At 31.2% G+C, this 25,635-nt stretch overlaps 1 protein-coding gene across 1 annotated transcript; it reads right to left on the reverse strand.

Annotated features, from left to right (window-relative positions):
• Positions 1 to 286: 286 nt before the first annotated feature.
• On the reverse strand, positions 287 to 17,971 carry LOC139481565 (uncharacterized). The gene is made up of 4 exons (XM_071264982.1): positions 17,745 to 17,971; positions 6,981 to 7,097; positions 2,365 to 2,480; positions 287 to 1,088 (listed from the first exon to the last, which is right to left on the reverse strand). The coding sequence occupies exons 1-3, from the start codon at positions 17,828 to 17,830 to the stop codon at positions 2,384 to 2,386; spliced, it is 300 nt and encodes a 99-aa protein (XP_071121083.1). The 5' UTR covers positions 17,831 to 17,971; the 3' UTR covers positions 287 to 1,088; positions 2,365 to 2,383.
• Positions 17,972 to 25,635: the final 7,664 nt, after the last annotated feature.

Here is a 25,635-nt window from a genome sequence, read left to right on the forward strand (position 1 = left end):
AATTTAGAGACTATTTTATTAGTTCCAACTACTTAATGATAAATTGACCATTTATTAATTTAGCTGTAATGTATGCCCTGTTTGATCACATAAATCTTTGTGTGTTTCCATATTCATACATCATCGGCTTTCAATTCTTTGGTTTGAGTGTTTCTGATGAAAGTAAGCAGAGTAAAGAGTGTCAAGTTTTATTTTTGTTTTGATCTCCTCTGCTTTGTACCGAAATTAGTTTGGCTTGCGCAATCATTGGTCGTGTTTTTGTTTAAGATAAAACAAAAGAATCAAAACATGTTCATTCATCTTTAATTTTGTTTTTCAATATATCTTTTTTTTTGTATAAACATACAATTATAGGCCCCATACATAAACTAAAGATCTTTTTGGTGCCTATCGTATTGTTACACATGACAAATCATTTCGTTAACTTATGAATAATATAATATTTTTTTTCATTATATATCATTTTAAACTCGAAAATAGAGATTCTTCATTAACAAGTAAATTTTCTTTATTAAAATATTGTTAAAAGTTCCAAATATATAAAACCAATTGTTAATAAGATATAGCGAAATCTTTTTATAGATTTCACTACTGCATTAAGTGAATTACTTTTTTTCCTCGTGAGTAGAATTTCAAGACGCCCGTTTCAAAATTTTGCAATATACCTGTCGATTTTATGTAGTTTTCGTCAAAAGTAAATGCTAGAAAATATTTTAACATTTTATATTTGTTTATGACATTCAAATTCAGTTTCGTCCAAAAATATATATTTATTATATTGCTCAATAAGCGTTTGATTAAAGTACATCTACAATTGATGAATATCTTTAAAACAGGATTTTTTTCCTGACATATCAATTTGCAGAATTAACATTTTTAAATTAAGGCTTAGCTGTATAAGAAAGGCATCAAATCATTTGATATTTTACACATGATATCAATTTCTGCAAATTGTAAAATATTTTATTTCTACATTTTGAAATAACTTATAATACTGCAAAATGTTTGGTGTAATAATTATTGAAATTGTAAAGATGTAAGAAAAACAATCTTCAGAAACCAAACAGTTCCTTGGACGGCATGCCTACCTAAAAAAGAATAAAATAAAATATAAATAAAATGATGCATTCAAGTTAAACTTAGGATGTTCAATGCCGGTCATTTTCACAAAAAGCTTTCAGCTATACAATTAAACCTACCTATTATATAATCATATGACATGAGTGTTAATTTTTTTTTCTCGTAATACGGTTTCCCAAAACACGTGTCTAGTATGTGTGCAATCCGTAACTCGATAAAACGGTTATATACTTTAAAAGAGGGACGAAAGATACCAAAGGGACAGTCAAACTCATAAATCTAAAACAAACTGACAACGCCATGGCTAAAAATGAAAAAGACAAACAGAAAAACAATAGTACACATGACACAACATAGAAAACTAAAGAATAAACAACACGAACCCCACCAAAAACTAGGGGTGATCTCAGGTGCTCCGGAAGGGTAAGCAGATCCTGCTCAACATGCGGCACCCGTCGTGTTGCTTATGTGATAACAAATCCGGTAAATAGTCTAATTCGGTAGGTCACATTCAGGAAAGGGAAGGGGATTGTAGTTGCCACGTAAGGAACATATCCGATATCATTTGTGATACGATTATTCCATAACGGTCAACCAACTCGTGATGGCGTCCGTAAAATTTACGAAAGGATGATTTCAACTTCACCATTTGGAACTCTTGGTTTAATAGCTTCCTTGTGAGCAGCAACCGTAGTTTACCTCTGTGTTAACGTCATAAATTAATTGAGAGGGAACAATTCCGGGTTACAAACTTATACCGTGAAAACTATGAGAGGAAAATAACGGAACGGCGAAGTGCAACAAAAACAATCGCCAACACATTAAAAATCAGAAGGAAAATTTTGTGTAAATAGTTAGTCATAACGATGAAGCAATGAAACGGTTAATCAATTAGGCTCAAGACATTTCTCCGTGTGCTATTCTTCCTCGTAACCCGATTTGACAATTTTTTTATTTTTGTATCTTTGTGTGAAATCCACCGGACGAAAATTTTCTCTATTGAATGGTATAAATTAACACAAATTTTAAATAATTCATTTGCCTATAACTTGTATAATAGAAGTGAGGTTTACTTATACATTTTTTATTCAAAATCAAACACATTTCGAAAGTAACTTGTGATAGCTCAACATGTTGTAATCAAACACTTTAGGTGTTAAACTCTATAAAAAAAACATGTTTAACACATGTATGTAACATATACATGTTACATATATTCAAAACACTGTTTATTTCCTATTCCTAATAGTATAAACCTATTTTCCAAATCCTGATTCAACTTACTCTTTGTTTGTTTTTCTTTTCATTCTCTTGCTTTTTCTAAAATTTTTGATATCAGATACTGTCTTTTTTCGTCTGAAAACTGTCCAACAAAAGGGCTATTTCTTTTCTTTTTCCCACTGAAATACAAACAAGAACGATATAATAATAACTGTGACTATATTTTTATCATAAAATTGATATTACGACGTTGCATAACTGATTGCAGATTATTTCACTGAACGGATGTATGAAATAAAATGCCCAAAGTGGGTGAAAAAGTTTTGTTTCTTGCAATCAGTTAAGCGTTTAATGCTATAAACGTAACCCCCACTCCCTCGCCTTAAAACATTGCCGGATTAGCACCTCAGTTACTATATTTTTACCCTCGGTTACCCTTTAAAATCCTTTTTAGTCCATTTAAAGTAGGCATGGTTCTTTTATTTTGTAGAAATTATTTTAATATATCGTTAAAACTCTATTGAACCCATGAGTCAAAATATAACAAAAATTAAATTAATTTTATGTGACTGCCCTTTACAATTACGGCAGTGAAAACAAATTGATACCGTCTTTTAAAGGAAATTCCTATAATTTTGCAGTTATATTCAGAGCTCTACTTTGTCTTTTAAGTTTTAAATCTGTTTCATTGTACCCATCTTGAGCACCAGGACTGATCAAAGGTTTAAACCAGTTTAATTGTACTTGGACTTCAGTTTTCTATGTTGTGTTTCGCAAACTTTAGATTTTTGATTGACCTTTTAACGTTAGGGTTGTTTTGCCAATGAATTGTCAGTATGTCATCTACTTTCCTGAGGAGTTTACTGATTAAAGTGTGTTATTTGTTTAAATTATTTACCAATAGCTTGGTTCCGTTATATTGCTATACAGAACACAAATGCAACATAAGTTTTGATAACTGCTTCAAATCGAGTTAACGTTTTGCTTGAACCGCCACATAATTCATAGAGCATGTACTTATTTACAAATTGCTCTTGTTCAACCCATTGCTAATTTGTAGCTATTAATGGTATAGATTACGTTCATGCTTAAATAAGAATTAGAACATCATTTAAAATAGAATTTTTGAGGCCTTTATTACAAGTTTGCATGCCAACAACAATAACATTTTTATAATTCAGCAAAGGTGTGGTATAATATTTCATGTCCAGAATTGTAAGTTACTTAATCTTCCGTATTTGATGACTGAGGACTAGTTATTAAGAACGATACTTGTGCGAAAAAATAATGAATTCAAATTATTAGTGTATGCACTAATTATGAATCTGTTCTCAAGATAGATAACATATTTCTTACGTGTTTCCAATCGCAGTTCATTTGTTTAATCATAACACAACTAAATGTAAATGACTTTCAGTAAAAACAGATTAAACTTTTTGTCTCTTGTAGAAATCAATTAATTGTTTTTGATGCATTTATCCACTTTGTAATCGTCAATTATTTAAACATGTTACATACGGATGCCAATATTTGTGACTATGGTGTCTAATTGTGTTTTAAATGAAACTTGTTCTTTCAAATGATTTTTCATTAGAGCTTCAAGTGTAAGTTTTTCAATATCATATGATATGAAGTAATATAATATTTGAAAACCAAACCTACTGTATTTCACATTAATATTTTTTTCAATTGCTCTGTTTGAATTAAGATAAATCAAGTGCATTGAGCGAAGTGACTAACTTTAAACTATTGCTTTCCACCTAGATATACACTGACGTCATAATTATATAACTTTTTCTAAAATATGACCAAGAAATAGTCAGAAAAAAAATATGTTGTGATTTGAAATGGGTTAATTTATCCTTGTAGTAATCTGTTATCAGTAATCCATCGATAAGAAAAAGATTAACGCCCCGTGGAAATCAGGTCATAACATCGGTTTTCAGATTACTGAACCCATAAAACAAGGTTATGTTGTCTGCTTGTGCACTGTTATTTGAGCGCATAGAACAAAGAAAAAACAAAACCCAGTATGAAAAAGAAGGTGCTTAATCTAATCAGGAAGGACAAGGTTAAGCAGGTAATTCACACATTTCAATAGATAAAACAAAGCTAGAGTAAGACCGTACCACATATGTTGATAAATTGTCAGAAGATACTTGAAGTACTACGAATCAAATGAGTAAAAGGGGAAAGGGGACTGTAAAGGGAAGAAGTCCCAACACAAATAAAAGCCGTTAAAAATCTACACAGTAAACCAATGATACAATAAAAATCTTTGATTGAACAGTGAACTTGCATCTGGAAGCTCAGGAAGGTACACACTCATTAAAGATAACAAGCTCATATTGCAGTAGATTCAAGGAAAATAAATCAATGGTTCCCTTACTACATGTACATTTTGATAGTTTTTGTATGATACTACTATGGGTATATTTATCAACGTTGACTACACAATATTGACTGCTGTACCCTTGTTTTTGACATTTTCACCTTATAAGTCTGTTTGGTTTGTTCACAAATTGTGTCGATATAATGAAATTGTATGTATCTGTCATAAAAGTGAAAGGATTTAACAAGCTTTAAAACCATGTTTAATCCCACATTTTCTGCACAATAAAATGCCTGTACCAAGTCAGGAATATGACAGTTGTTGTCCATTCGTTTGATGAGTTTGAGTTTTCATTTTGCCATTTGATTAGGGACTTTCCGTTTTAAATTTTCCTCGGAGTTAATTATTTTTGTGATTTTTTTATATTTTGCTCTCAGATGTTGTTATATATAGTTTAATCACAAACTAAGTCTCTTTACTGGCCGTTTTCAATGAGAATAATTCATATTTATAACGTATTAAAGTTGGCAGTTCAATCAATTCTATACTGAAAAAAATGTATATTAATTTTGAATGGCTTTTTTTATTGCCTGGCGATACAAATAAAAAATTCAAAACATAAAATAAGGTCACCTATATTTTCACTTAGAACAAAATCTGACTAGTTTGTGACGTCTTTAATTTATTATTGATATATTGTTTTACGAAATACTGCTAACATTCACTGGGGAACCTTCAAATTACTAACGAGTTTTGATTAGAGTAATTTATCCTCGCGATAATCTTTCCTTATCAGTAATCCAGCGATAGAATTGCAATACACCTGTTAAGAATCTAGGTCATAACGTCGGATTAGAGATTAATACGCCTGAATCCAATATTAAAACGTCTGTTTGTGCACTGTTACACAGAAAACTGGTACAAAGTAAAGAGATTAAACTTGTAAACAAAGGAGATGATGGATAATCTAATCGAACCAGACAGACAAGATTAAGTAGTAAATTCACACATTTAAACAGATAATAAAAACACTTAATAGGACCACATACATAGTTATTGGTGGTTTAAAAGCACGATTAAAAATCTGATAAGTTCTTTGACGTAAAAGCAGGTGTTTCGTAGTATAAATGGCCTTGATATATAAATCTGTATTAACGAACTTATCTACTTTTCATTTATCTATCAACACTTATTGTATGTGATGTAATATGGTACTTTGACGATATGGAAGAAAAACCTACTTTATTAAAATCATTTAATGTTTGTAATTATCTAAGTCAATCGGTTAAGTTATAATATAATAGTCAATTATAACAGTTGTGCAATTGTAAAATAAACCAAGTTGAAAAAAGTTAAATTGATTAATATAAGTAAAGTGTCATAACATGGAAGCCAGTCATTGCAATCGAGAATTAATTAAGAATTCAAAAATGAAACCGCAGTTGAATTTTTTTTAAACAAAGTTGATACAGATTTGTTTCTATTTATTTCTTTTATTTACTTTTATGTTATGACCCTGGATTGTAGTTTAATTAAGAGCATCCTGCCTTGTTTACTGAAAATATTTTATACAATTTTGGATTTTCAATGAATAAACAATGCATGCATGGTTAGTTACTTTTTCATATAATTTTTATTGGAAAATATGTTAACACTCTTTATATTTCCTATCAAAAAACCGTATGTTGGTACTCCTTGCACGGGTTTCTACTCCTAAGTGGCACTCCAATCAAATAAAATGGAATGCACTACGTAAAACATAAAAGTTCGTAAGTTGAACAACATACGCATGAAGCTGTATTCCAAAAAGTGTTCCAAAATAACAAAAAATGTATGAACAGTCAATTTACCTTAAGAAACGAATCGAAGGTTTTTATTGTGCACACATAAGTGCTGGTTGTACTGATAGCCTAGGGTAACGACACGTTCAATAGCATTAGCTATGTAATTCAAAATTGCCGCTTAAAAATTGCATTATCATAAAGTGACAGCAAAATCACTATTACAGTGACGTTATGGCCCTTGACGTATTGGTTTTGTAATTATATCCACATCAATTTATGTGTGGGGTTCGTGTTGCTCAGTCTTTAATTTTCTATGTGTTTTGTGCACTATTGTTTTTCTGTCCTTTTCGTTTTTAGCTATAGTGTTGTCAGTTTATTTTCGATCTATGAGTTTGAAAGTCCCCGTTTTATCTTCACCCATCTTTTATAATGACATTACCAATTTCGGATATTTAAACAGTCAAAATTGAACACCCTTTGTAAACCTTTTCCTTAACATTTAACGTGGTACAGTTTCGTGTATAACCTAAATTAATCTCCACCTTTTCAACAGTTACGCCTACCTTGCAACTATATCCACCAATCCACAACCTATCAACCGACATTTACTGAACTGTCTTTCTAATGCTATTCTTGTGGCATAATCTGTTGTTTTGAACTCTGCAAAATGTCGCCGTTCCCTAAAACAAATAAATTAAATTTTCGATTAGTCCAAAATGTACAAACGTATTGATAATCGTATGACGTTCTTAAAAGTAAATATGAAATACTTATGTGGAAATCTTTTTTTTGGGGGGGGATAACTTGTTGCTTGAAATAAATAATTGCCAGCTGAAACAAGCCTCCGTGTGCGGGATTTTCTCGCTGTATTGAAGACCCATTATGGCCTTCGGCTGTTTTCTGTTCTTTGGTCGGGTTGTTGTCTCTTTGATACATTGCCCATTATAAAAAAAATCCCATTCTTGATCATTATATTTTGCCGTAGCATTTTAATATATATGTTGATTATAACTTTCAATTAAAAAAAAAACATTTAAATTGTTGCCCCTTTAAAGGAACAGTTGCTTCTCACTGATAATTGATTAACCTGTTAACGCTCATAAGAAATATCTTTTTTGTAATTATATCTGTTTGGTTTTATCTGAATGTAAAATGTTTAGAATAAAAATATAAACATTGTGTAATTTTCATAGAAAAATTTGGTATAAATTTGAGAATAGCTTATAAATTTGGCAACTCGAGTAATTTTGTTTCAAACTAAAATCACAACTATAATATTAAAGGGAAAATGCCATGTGCGATACGACCTATCTTTTGGTTTCTTTGTTGTATTTTGTAGACTATTAATTGTCTTTTGTCGTTTTTCGAGAGGGCATTGTCTGTTCTTCTTTCATTTTTGAGACAGAAAAAATATTTGGTATTTTCTGCGCTCTTTCCTTTTTGCCTTGTTAGGTTTTATTTGTTATGTCTGTTTGTTTTGTTCACACATCCTTGTTTAATAAAAAGAAATTTTATGCGATTGGCATACAAGTGAGATGTTTAGGTATCAATAAAACAAGGTTTCATCCACCATTGTCTACATAAGAAAATGTATTACGTAGTAAAGAATATGACAATTGTTATCCATTCGTTTGATGTGTTTGATCTTTTGATTTTGCCATTTGCAAATTTCAGAATAAATTAATGCATTTTGTATAAATTAAAATGAAGAAAATGCCTGTTTACAGCGTTATACTGTTTTTATTTCAGTTCTTGTTGGTTTTATGGCTTCAAGTATGCATACAATCATGTATAAATAACAATCAAACTATAACAATCAAACTATAACAACAGAAATTAAATCAAACAAAAAATCTACATATTGTTAAAAACAATTGTGTTGAGAAATAAAATACCGCTGTACTTCTCAATTTGATCTACAGACTGGTTTATTTTATACAAGAAGAATGCATTATTCCTTTACGTGGACATGGTAGTTTTTTTTATCTCCATGAACTATATGTTAACATGATTAAAAGAAAACAATACCATGCGAGGGAAGTAGCTTATTGACAATATCATACCTCCTTACCAGACAATTTAATAAACCCGACTGGGAATTTAATTGCATGGAAAAGATTATATGTTCTTATTTATATGTGAATTCCATTATTGCAGCGTTTTCTTCATTGTAACGACAGCATGATGTTTATAATAACAGCACAAAAACAAAATAATGATATCTTGAAATATTTACACTGGTCAAATATAATATTGATATCATTGCACTTTGTATTCCGATAGTTTATGGTGAGAGATTATTATATCCTTTGGTCTATTGTGGATAGAGGTAAACAAAAATTGTTGAATTACTACCACTTAATCAATGGAACCGCTTATTGTTTGTAAGACAAAATTTACCAAGAAATATAAAACAGCATTTGTGTATTCTCATTCGCCCAGTAATCAGTGTACATACACTAGTATTAAATATATTTTGAACAGTCTTTATATAAAAGGGGGAGAAATTTAAATCTCATGTTTAAATTCCCCTCACAAGTACAAATGTATGAATATCATTTTATATAATGTTTGATTATATTGTGAAATGTGAAAATGGTGTTATTGAATGGTAATGCACGTTAAATAACATTCCTTTTATACAAATGCATAAGGTATGAAATTTTTGAACACTTTTCCCACTGTTCTACATTGAATTACATTAAAAGAATTTGTTGCTCAATTTTTTATCATAAAAATAAAAGGACAAAAGTGTCAGCACTTAAATGGGGGGGGGGGGGGGGGGAGAAAGAGAAAAACATAATCACTATTTTTTTAGCATCAATCTACGCGAAAAAAAGATTGATTTTTTTCTAATTCCTTGAATGTTCTAAGAGATGAAGGTCTAAATGTGACAATTGTCTTTTTTATTCTAATAAAAATGAGAACAGATCTGGTGCAGATATCTAAAGAAGATTAAAACGACCATTTGTTTTAAAAAAAAGTAATTCCAACTTCTTTTCAACAATAATAGGAAAAACAAACAGTGATTTTTTTCTACAAAGACGCAAATTAAAATTCGATTTACTTATTTTATGAACATTTCTACATTTCATTACTTGTAAACCGATTGTTTAATATAAAATCTTGTTAAACCAGCACTGAGACATGTAAAGTAGTAATTTAATTACTGAAAATTGCTGCTCATGACAAGTTTATTTTGTAGTCTTCATGTTACGTCGAAATTTAGTGTCAAATCATTTAAATTTAATAGATTTGCGTTTAGTTTTAATTGTCAGATTGGGTTAGGAAAACCTTAAAATAAAGAATCTGATACGTTAAATGTAAATTTCTTATTTGGACATGTCAATTGTGATATATTTCACACTATGGATAAGCTGTTTGACATTAAGTCCGAGTGTCGAATAATTTGATACACACCAGACAAGACAATCGAATTTACGATAGTGATTCAGTCGTGCGAAACAAAAACACTACTGTTCGAGTACCAGTTACTGTCAGAAATTTGCAGTTTTCTCATTTTCATCTTATACAAGCTAAATATATAACCATAGATTCGAAATAAGTTCCTCTTATAATAAGTAAAATAACAAAATACCGAACTCCGAGGAAAATTTAAAAAAAAATGTCCCTTATCAAATGGCAAAATATATCGAACGAATGTAAAACAATAATCATAATCTTAACTTGTTAAAGGCATGTCTTTGTTACGAAAATTGTTGAATACTGGTAAACACAACGACAAAATGTGTTTCTGTATAACTATTCCTGGGGAATTGTTTAAAGTACGAGAGCCAGTAAAAAGTAAATTCTGAAAAATACCTAACTCCGAGGAAAATATTAAACGGAAAGTTACAAATCAAATGGCAAAATCACTGGCTCAGACACATTAAACGACTTGGTACAGTCATATCTTTTTGAAGACAAATGATGGATCAAACATGGTATGATAGCTAGCTAAAACTCTCACTTGTAAGACAGTCACATAAAATTCCGTTATATTGACAACGATTTGTGAACAACACATTACATTAGAAGAATGTGTTGCTCAATTTTCGAACTAAAAAATAAAAAGACAAAGTGTCAGCTCTTTCATAAATTCCTCGAATGTTCAAAGGAAAGAAGGTCTAAATGTTCCAATTGTCTCTTTGATTTTTAATGAAAATGAAATCAGCTCTTGTGCAGATATCTTTAGTAGATTTAAACGACTGTTAAGTTTTAAAAAATTGCAAAACTAACTTCTTTTTCAACGTTGATTGGAAATACAAACAGTGATTTTTTTTCTACAGAAAGATACAAATTAAAATTCGATAGTCACATAAAATTCCATTATATTGACAAATTGTGCCGGATGTTAGATACGATTGGGTCCGAACAAATTTTGCCGGTGTGGTTTAGACACAGTGTAATATATCACTATAAAACCAAACAAATATGTATAAACAGTAACAGTATTTAAAAAAAAAATCTTCTTTTCAATCTTCAAGTGATGTGTATGCCAAATTGTGTATGTTATTTAGTAGGTTTCCGTCAAATTATGCATGTATGTTTTAGACTTTTTCCGAATTGCGTATGTCATTTAATATGTTGACACTAAAAATGCCCGCAACAAATAAAGATTGAGTCAAAGAGACCAGAAGAAAAGTTGGTACCCATTTGAATGTCGATTTTTTTGTGAGAAAACAATCAAATGTTAAATGTCTAAAACTAATGTTTGCTGATATGGTAAACGCAATGATTCCAGTTTTCTTAATATATAGATATAGGAAGATGTGTTGTGAGTGCCAATGAGACATCTCTCCATCCAAATAACAATTTAAAAAAAAGTTAAACCATAATAGGTCAATGTACGGCTTCTATGTCTATTTTTATTAATCATATCTAAATAGTTGACATTTATCTTTAAAACGCAAAAAGGACAGTGTGTCAAAATCGTGTATGTCTGTAAAGTGGAACTTCTTCAAATAGATACTTTGTCTTGTTTTAACACAATAACTTGACTTCCCACTCAACAGCACGCCTCGGCGTTACTTTGTTCTTGAAAAGTCAAGTGTGTATGGAGAGCTTTTGGTGACAAATTAAATGAAAAGAAAAGCATTGAAATTACTTAAAATAACTATAAATTTAAGAAATGAATTAAATAAGTAAAATTTTAATACAATTTATCGGATTTTTTCTGTATTGTAGGCTTACATTTGTATTTCAATTTTATCGTTTAGTTGCACATTTTAGTCCTTTGAATATCTTTTACGCCTTTTTATCATCCCTGTGTAAAGGTTTTTTTAGTCACTCAAAACTATGTCGGTATGCAAACTATGAGTAGGGTATTTGTCAATTCGCCAGTTTGACGATTTGCATTGTATTTATTTCGTTTATTAGAAGTTCAAAGTGTATTAAAAAAAAGTATAGGTAAATGCTACTAGTGAAGTAGGATATGTTCATCCTACCGGAGCACCTGATATCACCCCAATTTTAAGTGGGATTCATGTTACTAAGCCTTCCTTTTTTCATCGCAAGTTCATCGTAGATGCTTAGTGCACATATGAGTAGGTGAAAGGGGCTGAACACGAAAAAATCATTATAATGCACCGAAAGTACGAAAACACTTTTTTTTTCATTTTCATGCATTCAAACCTTCGCAGGAACATAAAGGTGTTAACATACATGAAATATTAATGTAAAAAAAATAAACAGTTTCTTCAAATTGAAAGCCACTAAATCTAATTAAAGTAATGTTCCACCGTTGCTCCTTATGTTCGTTCTATCGTTTTATGTGTCGCGTTATTATTAATTAGTTAGGAAGGGACTGCCTGTCAAATATGAAAATCGCTCACAATGTATTGCCAATATTGCAAAGCTCAAATCCATATATCAAATCATGATACCATAATACAGTATCTTACTTTTATGAAACGAAAAAGTCCATGCTCCGTAGATATATGAAATGTCATAGAAAATTCAAACATGGAGGACTGTCTGGCATGCTGGAAAATTGTCTACACAGTGCATTCGATTATTTATAAAGATATCGGCCTATTACGAAATCATTGCCTTTTCTCAAAAACTAGGAAATAAGAAACCAAAATTATGAAAGTCCAGATAAACCAGGTCATTGAAACACATGACCTACGTTGTTAGTGAGTGTTTCATTTAAGTATTGTTGAAAAGAAAGGTACTGATATGATTTACCAAATACATTAAATTTTCTTAAAACTCTATGTTGATATATTAAGAGTTTGTTTTCATCAGACAAGTTAACCTTAGACAAACTTATATTTAAGGTCTCTTTCGATCATTTACATAGCTATGTAATTTTAATCCCCTTGTTTTCCAATGTTCCCAAAAAGCGCATCGGATACAAAATATTGGTGAATTGCTAGTTCCATCGTATAAGTCTTGTTCTGGTCTTATCTGCCTAACGTTTCTTAGATTTAACAAGAAAGTGACATTCCTACTACTCATATATTCTGTTTTCATATAATAAAGGTAACGTGGGCTGTCTGCATACGGTCAGAACGCTTTTATCCAAAAGAACCTTGCAATGTATGAATGCAGTAAATTAGTATCATGCTCTAATAACTCTAAATTCAATAATATTATATCTTCCGGTTTTTATTTGTATAATTCTCAAATTGTGTTATGAGTGATACAATAAATTATAACTAATTGCTTTATAGTCACATTTTAGTTTGACTTTCATTTTAAGATGGCCTATAAATATCATATAATTCATGTTTCCATAAATCAAAATGGGTAAAAAGTTTCTTCTTTTGTTATTAAGTACCATACATCGATTAAATTTTCAATTGGTATAACAGTCCAAGATGTGCGATGAATGGTTTCTATTGTAAATGTTCCTCGATTTACAGATTAGCTGCGAGAATCCTGGATATCATTTTACTTCAAGTGTAAATGTCAGATTTTGATTGACTAATACGACGGGGATAATTTACTCTATCCCATAGCTCAGCGACAGAACATTTTTTGAATGTCGCTCCCTCATACAGATCAATCAAAATTCGAAAATTTAAAGGACAATGAGTTGAATTTACATAAATGAATAAATTAAAGATAAATTGAACGCCCAAATTCTATGTGTTGGCCTCGAAACTTTTTTCTTCGTAGTTTGTCAAACACAAATATATATATCTTGTTTCACTAGTGCTGTTCTTTCTAATAATTTTGTTATGTACATAAATGTAGTAAACACAATAATGATAGAATATTCAGTATACTTATAATTACCCGGCCACGTCCACTTATATTTTAGTCCATCTGATGAGTTAAGCCTTTTTCAACTGATTTTGATAGTTTGTTCTTATGTTGTACTGTTATACCACTGTCCCAGGTTTAGGGGGGGATCCCGCTAACATGTTTAACCCCGCCACATTATTTATGTATGTGCCTGTCCCAAGTCAGGAGCCTGTATATTCAGTGGTTGTCGTTTGTTTATGTGTTACATTTTTGTTTTTCGTTAATTTTTTTACATAAATAAGGCCATTAGTTTTCTCGTTTGAATTGTTTTACATTGTCTTATCGGGGCCTTTTATAGCTGACTATGTGGTATGGGCTTTGCTCATTGTTGAAGGCCGTACGGTAACCTATAGTTGTTAATGTCTGTGTCATTTTGGTCTTTTGTGGATAGTTGTCTCATTGGCAATCATACCACATCTTCTTTTTTTATATTGATTGAATAATACATAACTGAAAGGGTGATAAAGCAGATTGGTACCCATCGAAAGAATATTGTCAACATCGGCTTCGGCTGCGACTCATGTTTTCTCGGGGTAACAATCTGTGCTGTCACCCTCTCAGCTATGTGTGATATTGTTTATTGCGTAAATTCTGTTGTTCTTTTCTTTCTTTTTTATTGAAAGGGTCTACTTTTGCATTAAGTATACTCAAACATACAAAATGATAGAGCATTTTTCGGGATCTAAATTATACGTTACAAGTATATTAATCGCACATATTTGCAGGAAATCGAAGCATAAATGTAAAGGAAAGCGGTGTTCACCTACATAAATAATAAATTATACATAGCAAACTTTCTAAGAGCATTTCTGACATACAGCAATCCTGTAATATCTTTTGTTACATGTACTGCGCACGACGAAAACGTTTGAATGATGATAAAGTCTACACACAGATTAAAACGAACTGGATAGAGCCCAGTTTAAAATCTATCTATGATATAAGATTTTAGCCTGACCAATCTTCATTGTATACAAGATATAAAAGCAAAACCAGAGATTTTACAATTGTTGACGTCATGAAGAATGTCAACCCCTATTCATTAATGTGTTGTACGCTCAATTTTGTGCGCTTCCCATTATAACTTAACACTTCCTGAAATAGTCGTGATTAAATACGATAAATAAATATTGCTTTGTGTTGCTAAATGTTTCTGTACAGTGTTTCATGGACTGCAATTTATCTGTTCATCTTGTTTATTATTGGTTTTGATTTGTCTGACATTCTTAAACGTGTGGTGTTTGGATATATTCTCCCGTTTTTAATTGTTATTTAGAGTAAAACTATGATAATGTGGATAAAAATGCAATTTCTTGGTTTTAAATTCCCTTATGCTTAACACTAATAGAGCAGTCTTTGATTACTCTTTTTCTGTTTGGGGGAGGGGTGAGTGCATGAAAGTTTGCTCCTGACAAAGTTTTGGTTTACCAATATAAGAAGCAGTTATTTAAAATCTTTTTGGTTTTAAAATTTCTTTAAAGCAATTTGTGTTAACAAAATTCCTGATTTTATAATTTGTTCGGTTATACAAAGCTTAAATGTTTATTGAATTTAAAGCAGCATTACCAAAATTCGGAAAACATCTGTTACTAGTAGTAAAGTTGTAAGGAAGTGTAGTAAAAAAAGGTAGAAGAGACATTAACGGCAACTGAACCGAGGGGATCATTACAATTTATCTCAAACATTTCAAAAAGTCTGAAAATAGTAGTTAAGGAAGTACTTGACGGTTATTGTGTTGTTGTCGTATCAACCCTCCATTCCTTGACGTTTAAAATAATTCATTAACCTTTTCCTGTCATTCGGTTCATTCAGTTTTGAAATATCTAGTATTTCAAAGGTTCCATATCATGTGCCTTCTCTTGACATGTTTCTAAGTAAGCACATTTCTAGTATAATGAAAAAGTTCAAGAAGATGACATTTTAACAAAATGTCAATTAAAGGCGGCAAATTGATTTTATAAATTAATATTTACTGAAGATGTGATCATTGACTCAAAGTCCTCGTTGTAAACATAACTAATGAAATCATTAACATTTACAAAAGCATATTGACTTTTTTAATTTTGAAGATTTCAAAACTGAAAAATGACAGTAGTATTTTGATGATTTGAAAATTCTGACAACACTGACTTTTCTAACGTCAAAGATTAATGATACTTTTTAATAACTGTGTAAACATAACAGTTCTTTACATTAAGAAAACAGCACAACGCAGTGTGTTCCTTCAGTACACGGAAAATAAACATAAAATAATCGGTTTCTTCCCGTTTATATAACTTCGATAATTGTATCACTAATGGTGATTCCGGAATCATACGTAAACTTGTATGATTTGGTATTAATTTAAAATCCATTTATTCGGGCTTTGAACTTTTTCAATAAGTAATTTTCGCCGTTGTACTAAAGTATTACCTTTGCAATAAAAGCAGTGTTGGAATAAAGTGTTGATTCGTGCAATTATGTGAATACTTATGAATTCCATCAAAAAGGTCATTTTATACTGGGACTATTCTGGACAACTAGTCGGTTGCCATATATGCAGCTTAGTTAAGCGATTGATATCGGTCGCTGGACATAGTGTATATGGTATTGCCACGATGACACAAAATGTGTTTCAAATCCTTCTGAGGGAAGAACAAAGAAAATTTAATGCTTCCGCATCTTTTACACTTGATAAAATTGAGAATGGAAATGGGAATATGTCAAAGAGATAACAACCCGATCAAAGAGCAAATAACAGCCGAAGGCCACCAATGGGTCTTCAATACAGTGAGAAAATCCCGAATCAGCAGGCGTGCTTCAGCTTCCCCCTAAACAAAAACGTTCAGTGATAATGAACTTCATATTAAACTCCGAAATATATCAAAGAAAATAAATAAAATATCTTACACGACTAACAAAGGCCAGAGGACTGAATTGCAGACGAATATTGTAAATATATACATGTATCAAAAGAAATTGACAACATCATAACAAATCGGTGTATTTAGGACCGTAGCAGAAAAAATTTTCAGAATTGATTTTATGGAACACAACAGGATAATAAAAAGAATAACAGAACTGATATAATAAATAGACCACAGCAGAAAAGAATTTAATTTTTAGAATGCATGATATAGACAACAACAGAAAATAACTAAATTTTAAGAACATACATATGGACAACAGCAGAAAAAATATTCTAAACTCTTTTCTTGTGAAGTTATTGTACAATAATCACTTTTAAAGTTTACGCTTATGCTGCTTATTCTGTTGTTTGATTTTCACGCAAATAAAATGTTTAGTCTATACCAACTGAGGCAACAACCCATGTAAGAATTAAAAGCACCATTGACTATTTTTGTCAAATGTAATTTGGACTGATTGCGTTTTATAAATTGACATTTTGGTCAGTCGCTTAATTGTCCGTTTTTTAAAACGTCTTATAACCTATATATGATATAAAATAACGTATACATAGACTGTTTTTTTGGCCTTGCAAAACACTAAATAAACATTTGTCGAATTTTGGGGAAATAAATCAAACACTATAGTTTGTGTGTGCCCTTACTTGCTTTCAGATGGTTGTGTTGATCCATTCTCTACAGCTTTATAGGGCTAATGAAAGCTTTATATAAGCAATATTAATTATTCTTTATAAGCAATATTAATTATTCTTAAGAATTATTTTCAACTGGGAACAGTATATATATTTAGTCAATATATATGTTCCTGTTTTCACTTAAACAAACTTTGTGGTTTTGGTGCTCGACGCGTTTTATGTTCTTGATTTTCCAAATTCTTGATACGCGAAGGTACCTGATAACATTGGAAATTTACATGACTTTGTATTGTTGAAACTACCAAAAATTTTGAATGCTTTATTAATAAAACTTTTGAACAATTGCATGATATTCCGGGAAAACGAGTCAAACACATTGGAATTAACTTCACAACGAAATGAGCTGTAACTTTCACATAATGACAAATAAAAAAACTTTTGTTTTAAATCCTATTTTTTTCACTTTAGAGTTAATAGTTGATGTACTTCATGTGATAAAAAAAGCTAAATAGAATTATAGAAAAATAATTACCTTGATAATAACGAGTTTAATGGTACTCCGGTCACAAGGCAGCAAAGTCCAGCACAGAAGACAATAAATACAAATCTATGTTTCATTATTATATGTCCGGGCACCTTGAAGTTGGGATACCCACAAACTCACTGGCAGTTAGCAACAGATAAAGCTGGTACCCGTATTCAGAATGTAATGATTGATTTCAACCCGGTATCAGTTTTAAGCACTGTCTTATAGTTCCTCTCTAGATGTCAATAAGATTGCAAACGTGTAAATTGGTAAATTTATACCATAAATAATTTGACCGTGTCGACGTCAGCTACTACTCCTATCAATGTTAAGCCGTAGGATCATTTGATTATAATAAATGCTACATTCAAATCATGTATTTAACAATGTAATTTATTCTCTGAACATCGCCTATCAATTAGCGATTAATTCCTTCTTTCCGGCGTTTCTTCACCGTTTCCGATTTGTAGATTTAACTTTTAATGGAGATTGCACAGAAGAGATGGACAATATTCATTACAAAACATGGTCTTCTGATGTTAATTAATGACAATTGAGGGCACGAGCTTGTTGCTGTTACTATTTATGTGATTAATACAATCAAAATGTATTAGAAAAAGAGTTATATCGGGACATGTATCTAAACATAATATCCGAGGAGTTCAGGACACCAAACGTTACGTAATTGTTTTAAATTATATTTGATAATTCAACAGCCATTAGAAAACGATCGTACACGTGCTTCCCTGTTGAGATTTCCATTAAATAGTTGCATGTGAAACGACAGTTAAAAATTGTCCTAATTGACTTAACACTTCCTCTTAAAAGGTAAAATAATTTAGGTTTATAGTTCGAGTTTTTAAGCATCAGATTTGAATTCGATTTTACATTGAACAATTTTTAAAACATACCCATTATAATTGCATAATTCAGATGTTTGCTATGCTGAACAATGTCATAACATTAAATTTCATTCAATCATTAAAAAGTAAACGTGTATACGTCCCATTACTTCTTGTTTAAAAGAAAATCTTTTGAAATGACATTTGTACCTCAGGAAATTTGTTAAAACCACTTCGTAAACGTAAAATAGCAATACATATGATAGTATGCAATACAATAAGATTGCTCAAAACATATGTATTGGCTGTTCTATCGAGTTAAGGCCATTTTGGTTTTAAAGCTCTCAAAACATTTGTTTGTTTCACATTAGACACGCTTTGCCCCGAGTGAACCTGACGAAGGTTATTCAAACGTTATTCAAGAAATACGGGAAGTTTTTACAGAAATCAGTCAGATGCATTTTCTGTAGTATGAAAGGACGTACGCAAGTAATCATTAAAACACAAGCTTAGGTATCATTTGGTTGTGATAACAGGGAAACGTCCATGATCTAGACGTGGTCACATGACACGTCCAGGATCTAGTGGTCACATGACACGGCTGGAATGGTGACAAGGATTATATTTCATTGAGAGTTCATACTTTCTAATTTCTGGAATAGAACATCTGAGAAGATGCCAATTAAGCAACCGAATCAATAAATCGGACGAAAAACAAACAACAACATGAACAAAAAAACCAACAGACAAAATATACAACACCGATTGATCTATAAGCTACACGAATTCCATTCTGACTAAGGGAGCTACCATTTGATTTTTATGGGGGGCTAGGATGAAATTTGAAAAAAAATAGGCAGGACAGGAGTTTTGAGTAAAAAAAAAGGCAGGATAAGCAACTTGGTAAAAAAAAAGGCAGGATGACAACTTGTGTAAAAAAAGTCAGGATAAACTAGTAAAAAAAAAAGGCAGGACCGAATAGAGTAAAGAATAAAAAGGCAGGACAGGGATTACAACTAAAAAAAAAGCAGGACAACTTTTTTCATCCTAGCCCCCCGCCCCCCTAAAAATCAAATGGTAGCTCCCTAAGGAATGAAATTAGTTCTCCATTGAGGCAAGATCAACAGTTTCTGCTCCACGTATGAAACCCATCATGTTATCTTTATTAGAATGCGTTAAATAGTCATTGATCTGATGATTGTGCATAAGGAAATCGAGATTCTCATTGTATTAGTTTTAAAACATTGCAAAATTCATAAACCATTAGAACATCTTAGTTATCTAACCTAAAACTTAACAGAAGTATGAATTCAAATAAAAACATGTTTTATTTATTAAAAAAAAGAATATACAAGAGTATTACAGTTAGAAACAGCTCAGGCAGAATCAGGATTATTTTATATTTTATATTAAAATTGTCATTTTCGTTTTCTTTTGACATCTATAGCTTAAAGTCATCAGACATGGCGAAAAGCAAGTAAACTGGTTGACATAGAACAATTTCGAATTATCAAAAACAGAATGTAAAATCAAACCATGTATTTATATATACACGTATATATATATACCATTCAATTGATGTAATGTCGTGTACTTCTATATAATTCTGCATTTTTTAGACAATTTCAAGTTTATTTACAATATTGCTTTTATCGTACCAGCAGAACGGTTGGTGTGAATTACATGTGCACTTTATTAAAGGTTCTTTGGTACTTGTTTTGATATGAACAATCATTAGAACATAAAACTGGGTTCATATCAGCTCCCATTGATAATCACTTATATTGTAAGAAAACATATCACTTATAAAAAAAACTAAGAAAAAGGTTGCACGGTTCAATATTTGTTGAAAAAGAAGTTATTATTTCAATGAGATTGCGTTGTTTATTTTGCATCAATGTACTCATTTTATTACTGATACGTTATTAAGTTTCTTTTCAAAATTAAATTTGAAATGTTGAAACATTTCCCCCAAGAGGTTACCCGATTGAAGGTTCCTTGCCACAGTGTATCAAGTTCTATTCAGTACCGTTTAAGTGTATGTTTGTTAATATTATTTCTGTAATTTTCAATTCAAGTCAATCAGTTTGTAACATAAACTAATTCATCTGAAAATAAATCACTATTTTCTAGTCATTCATTATTCGATCGTTTGCTGTAAACACATAAAATTGACATCTGCTGCAATTATGTTTACTTTCTAGAACGGAAAGTTCTAACTCAGTCATGTCTTTTAACTTGGGTTTGGGTCAAATGACTAAACTATATATGCCAAGCCCAAATGTGTTTTTTGAATAGCAGAAAGGTGAATGGTTGTTTTCGTCTCGTAAGCACGAAATGACAACTCTTTACTCTGACTGGGCGAAACATAAACCCAAAAATTATCAACATGCAAGGATATCTAAGCTTATTTTTATTTCTATTCACAAAGTTGTCGCGTTTCCTATCATTTCTAAGTAAATATTTCACAACTTCGGATTTTTTAATAGTACATTAGGTTAAGACTTTTTCACAAAACATTTTCATTTTACGTCGGCCAATATTGTACTTTGACCTAATATGTGTTTTTACACAATGAGACTTGAATGGAGAGTTGTCTCATTGGCCTACTTATTTCTTTTGTTATGAAGTATGTTGAAAAAAAAATCATTTGTTCCAACTTAGATGATGAAGAACAATCGACATAAAAAATAGTTGTTTCAGTGTAAAATGAAGAAAAAAAAATATGATAAGCCGTTTTAACTTTTAGATGGTTCAAGAACTTGGTGATGTCTAAGGACAAAATAAGAGTCAATTGTCAATCCGATATCACGTGCTATTTAATCAATAGATGTATCGTATCAACGTATTGTATAGGAGTCATACGGCGCGTGTCACATGTTGATTAGGATAAATTATGGTTACCCGTTCGGAGCACATGATTTATCTTTCGAAGGTTCATGTTCTTATCAACGGGTGTACCATTACTTTAAGTAATTATCACTAAAACATCTCCTAACTTACAAAGGTGTATTTAACTTAGTTGCTATGGATATTAATGATATAATAATCTCCCAGATGAAATGTACTTGTACTAGTAAGCCAGATAATATGTAATGCTGAATTATTAACAAGTATATTACCCAACTACGCAAAATATTGGTTATCGTGGCTTTGCGATAGCCGGGGTGTCTTCCTCAATCCTGGATTTTGAAATAGCAGATACAAATCGGTCAAGATCTTAAACAAAAGGTGCAAATTTAGAGAGTAGATATGTAATTCTAGCGTAAGACTTTCCATGTTAAAATTTTTGTCATCTTAATTTTACGGCTTTTTTTCACCAAAAAAAATGAATGTTACTGTTTGATTCATTTTTTTCTCGAACTTTGTCTCACAAGCGGAGATACTGAACTAGTATATATTTGTTTAGGGGCCAGTTGAAGGACGCCTCCAGTTGCGGGAATTTCTCGCTACATTGAAGACCTGTTGGTGACCTTCTGATGTTGTTTTTTTCTATGGTCGGGTTGTTGTCTCTTTGGCACATTCCCCATTTCCATTCTCAATTTTATAACTCAGATAAAGTATCTCAATAAATTAATGTGTTGTGAATTTACATATTTTATAACGTAGCAAGAAAATCGTCAAGACATATTGTGTTCTTTTTCTTATCTAAAATTATATTATTAGAGCTATCTTCTCGTATTCCTACCTAAAATTATATGGTGTAATTTTCTTTTTATCACCCAAAATTAGGTTTTCCATGCACCGGTTTTCCATGCACAAAAAAAATACGAAATCTAACAATTTGCACAACCTGTAAGGTGAAAAAAAGCCCAGTAACCCCATTTTTTTTTAAAGATTACAGTTAGACAATTTTTTCAAAAATACTTTGGATTTTATTGTAGAACCCTCTACCTTTTTAATACATCTATTTACCGAACAAAACCCCATTCGCGACATCATCTCGACTTTCCGTGCCCATCCACTGTAAAATAAAATATAAGAAACAGCGAAGATGTTCAATGAACCAAACATGAAAGGAAGTCTGTAATTGTAAGAACCCTTTGTTTAGTGGTTACGTCGCAGCACAGTCATTCCCGTCATTGTCTGAGGGCAGAAATGTCGTATTTTAAATCAAATTTCTGTAAAAAGAAATCTTTCGCTTTGTTCTCTTGTCTAATCCATGTAACCAATCCCTATAATATTAGTAAATATATTGACACGAATCTAATTATTTTAATCTTGGTACTATCAAGATGAATTGTAGATATTGTCCGGAATAATCAAATCAGCACCGGATAGGATCCCAAACATTATAATTGGTATGATTGTCGTAGGAAATCTCTATTCATTTGTATCGTTCAATTATGAAAAAGGATAAGTATGTAATTATTTGCATCAAAATGAAAAATGTCGTGTCACCACATGGCCAAAATAGCATATTGAATATGAACATTTTATAAATGTTTTGTAAACGTACAATTTAAAAACTAACTTGGCGATTACCATAAAATGTACGAATAAGGAAACTGAAAAGAAAGATAGACTATATTTCATACTTTATTCTTATATATTATTCAGTGAATGTCTGTCAAACCGGCAACATTAGGATATGACTTATTACCGCAATAGTATACTTAATCAAAGATACAATGTAGTAGTACATGAAAACTTTTACCACACTCTAGCCTGTGACCTTTTATGTCTCCATTAAATAAACCCACTGATTAAAATCGATCAACGGTATATTTTTGAGAAAATCTTCAGAACTTAAAAGCTAGTAAAACCAAAACCAATCCGTTCAAAACATAATTGTGTTCGAACAAAACAGACAAAAAATTAAAACTAATTTCAATTTTCCTATTATAAACTCCCTTTTTTGGGGAACGGTGATGTTCCTCCCGATGTGTATTGTATATATTAAAAAAAAAGAATATGTGGTTCGATTGCCAATTGCTCATTTGTTCGGTTTATCGGAACTCTTATTCTAATAAAGCTGATTTTAATGAGCGTAGCCTAGTTTTAGCTGTGACAAATGTTACTTTTACATGGTTTTATTTTATTTACTAAGTTGATACATTCGTATACTTTGTGTATTACAATTTGTGTTTACGTCATGCTTCAACTATGTCTATTTATATATGTAGGACTCTAAAGTGCGATGACACTCTAAAGCGCGATGGTCACGCTAAAGTGCGATGGTCCACGCTAAAGTACGATGGTGTACCACGCTAAAGTGCGATGGTCTACGCCAAAGTACGATGGTCTTCGCTAAAGTGCGATGGTCCACGCTAAAGTACGATGGTGTACCACGCTAAAGTGCGATGGTTGTTTGTTTGCTAAAGTACGATCGAATATCACGCTAAAGTGCGATATATAGACCAAAAAGGTAAAGTATGCTATGGTTTTACAACATATGTGATAGGCTTCATAATGTGCCGGTAGGCTTCAGTGATTGTTTCTGAATTTAAAAGACCGACCACGTGATAATTGTTAAAATGGTAATTTAGGTGTGACCAAAATCTATATATCCTGTGTATGATTTTTTTTTAAATTTGGGCGTATCAATTTTTTATTTTTTTTTATAATTGGCGTAGCTTGCAGGTCACAGGCAGTCTATCCCTTATGTGAACATCTCCCCTTAAAGTCGTCGTCGTAAATTACAAATACATAATTCGTTCATTGTGTAACATTTATTTGTTTAAATCTTAATTTAAATCAGAGAGAAATACAATGTTCTCCGAGCTTTCTCCTATTTCTTAATGAGTACACACACAGGTTGTATTTTCCTACATTATGTACAAACTAAATAAATGTTTTAGCGGACAATTTATGATTTACGCAAGAAACATGTACCTAAATTTTAACGACTTTAATATTCAATAAAATCGACAATATGTTAACGGGGACCGCAAAGAAAACTGCAACATAAACAATGATTTCAATGTATCCGTTAGCTTCTAATAAAAACAAGATAAAGAATACTTATGCGTATACTTTGGTACATGTATCTGTATATAGTAAAATGATCGTCTGCAGGACACAAGTCCTTCTTCCGGCACCCGAAAAAAACATTTGCCTCAGCCGACAAAGCACGGTTAACATGGTTAAGTTTAAATTAAGTAAGTCATTGACATTTGGTTTATAGTTGTTAATCAAATATTCTACATTCATCTTTCGGCTTTCTCATTTATTTTGTAGAAACGACAGTGCACGTCATAATCCATAGTACGTTTTTACGTCTACACTTTCACGGACCATCGCACTAAAGCGTGTGTAGGCATCGCACTTTAACGGAGGCCATCGCACTTTAGAGTGACCATCGTACTTTAGCGTCCACATCGCACTTTAGAGTCCTACATATATACTGTTTTGTCTTGTATAAACTCAGTAGCGCTGGTATAGTCAATAAATACGAGTAAACATGTCCGACTTAAAAGCTTTTTTGCATTGTTTGTTGAATGTTGAATTAAAAATGCAGTTGAAAAAATGTATTTGGTATGCCATACGTCTTTTATTTTAGTACCGTTATCCATTGTTTTTTTATGTATATTAATAGACTTACTTATAGCTTCTATTCTAAAGAAATACCCATATAATCCGCATCACATTTTTTATTTAAAAAATACAAAACATTGAATATAATATAAAGCATACTTAAACTTTATAATTGCATGTTGTCTTAATTATAAACTTTTTACATTTAGTTTATTTCGATCTCTATTGTAGGTTCAACGAATATTTGCATTGGTGAAATTGAAAAAAAATAACTTAACACAGTTTTTTTTTATATTGGAATTATACAAATATTTGAACTTTACAAAAGAATGTATGGTAGAGAGGATCGGTTTCGTTCAAAGGAAACAGTACTTTTCTAATACAACCGACCTATTTTTCTTGACTTAATTCAAACAAACAAAAAGAAGCATTCTAAAACAATGAACACAGATAAAATGTTTATGTGTTTATTATAATAGAAGTTATTTTTACAGCAAACTTAATTCTAATTACATATAAGAAGCTTACCAGGTATGTACAAATTAAAAGGTCGTAATAAATATGAATGGAACCAAGAA

Source organism: Mytilus edulis, chromosome 7 (genome assembly GCF_963676685.1).
Source record: "Mytilus edulis chromosome 7, xbMytEdul2.2, whole genome shotgun sequence".
NCBI classification, from domain to species: Eukaryota; Metazoa; Mollusca; class Bivalvia; order Mytilida; family Mytilidae; genus Mytilus; species Mytilus edulis.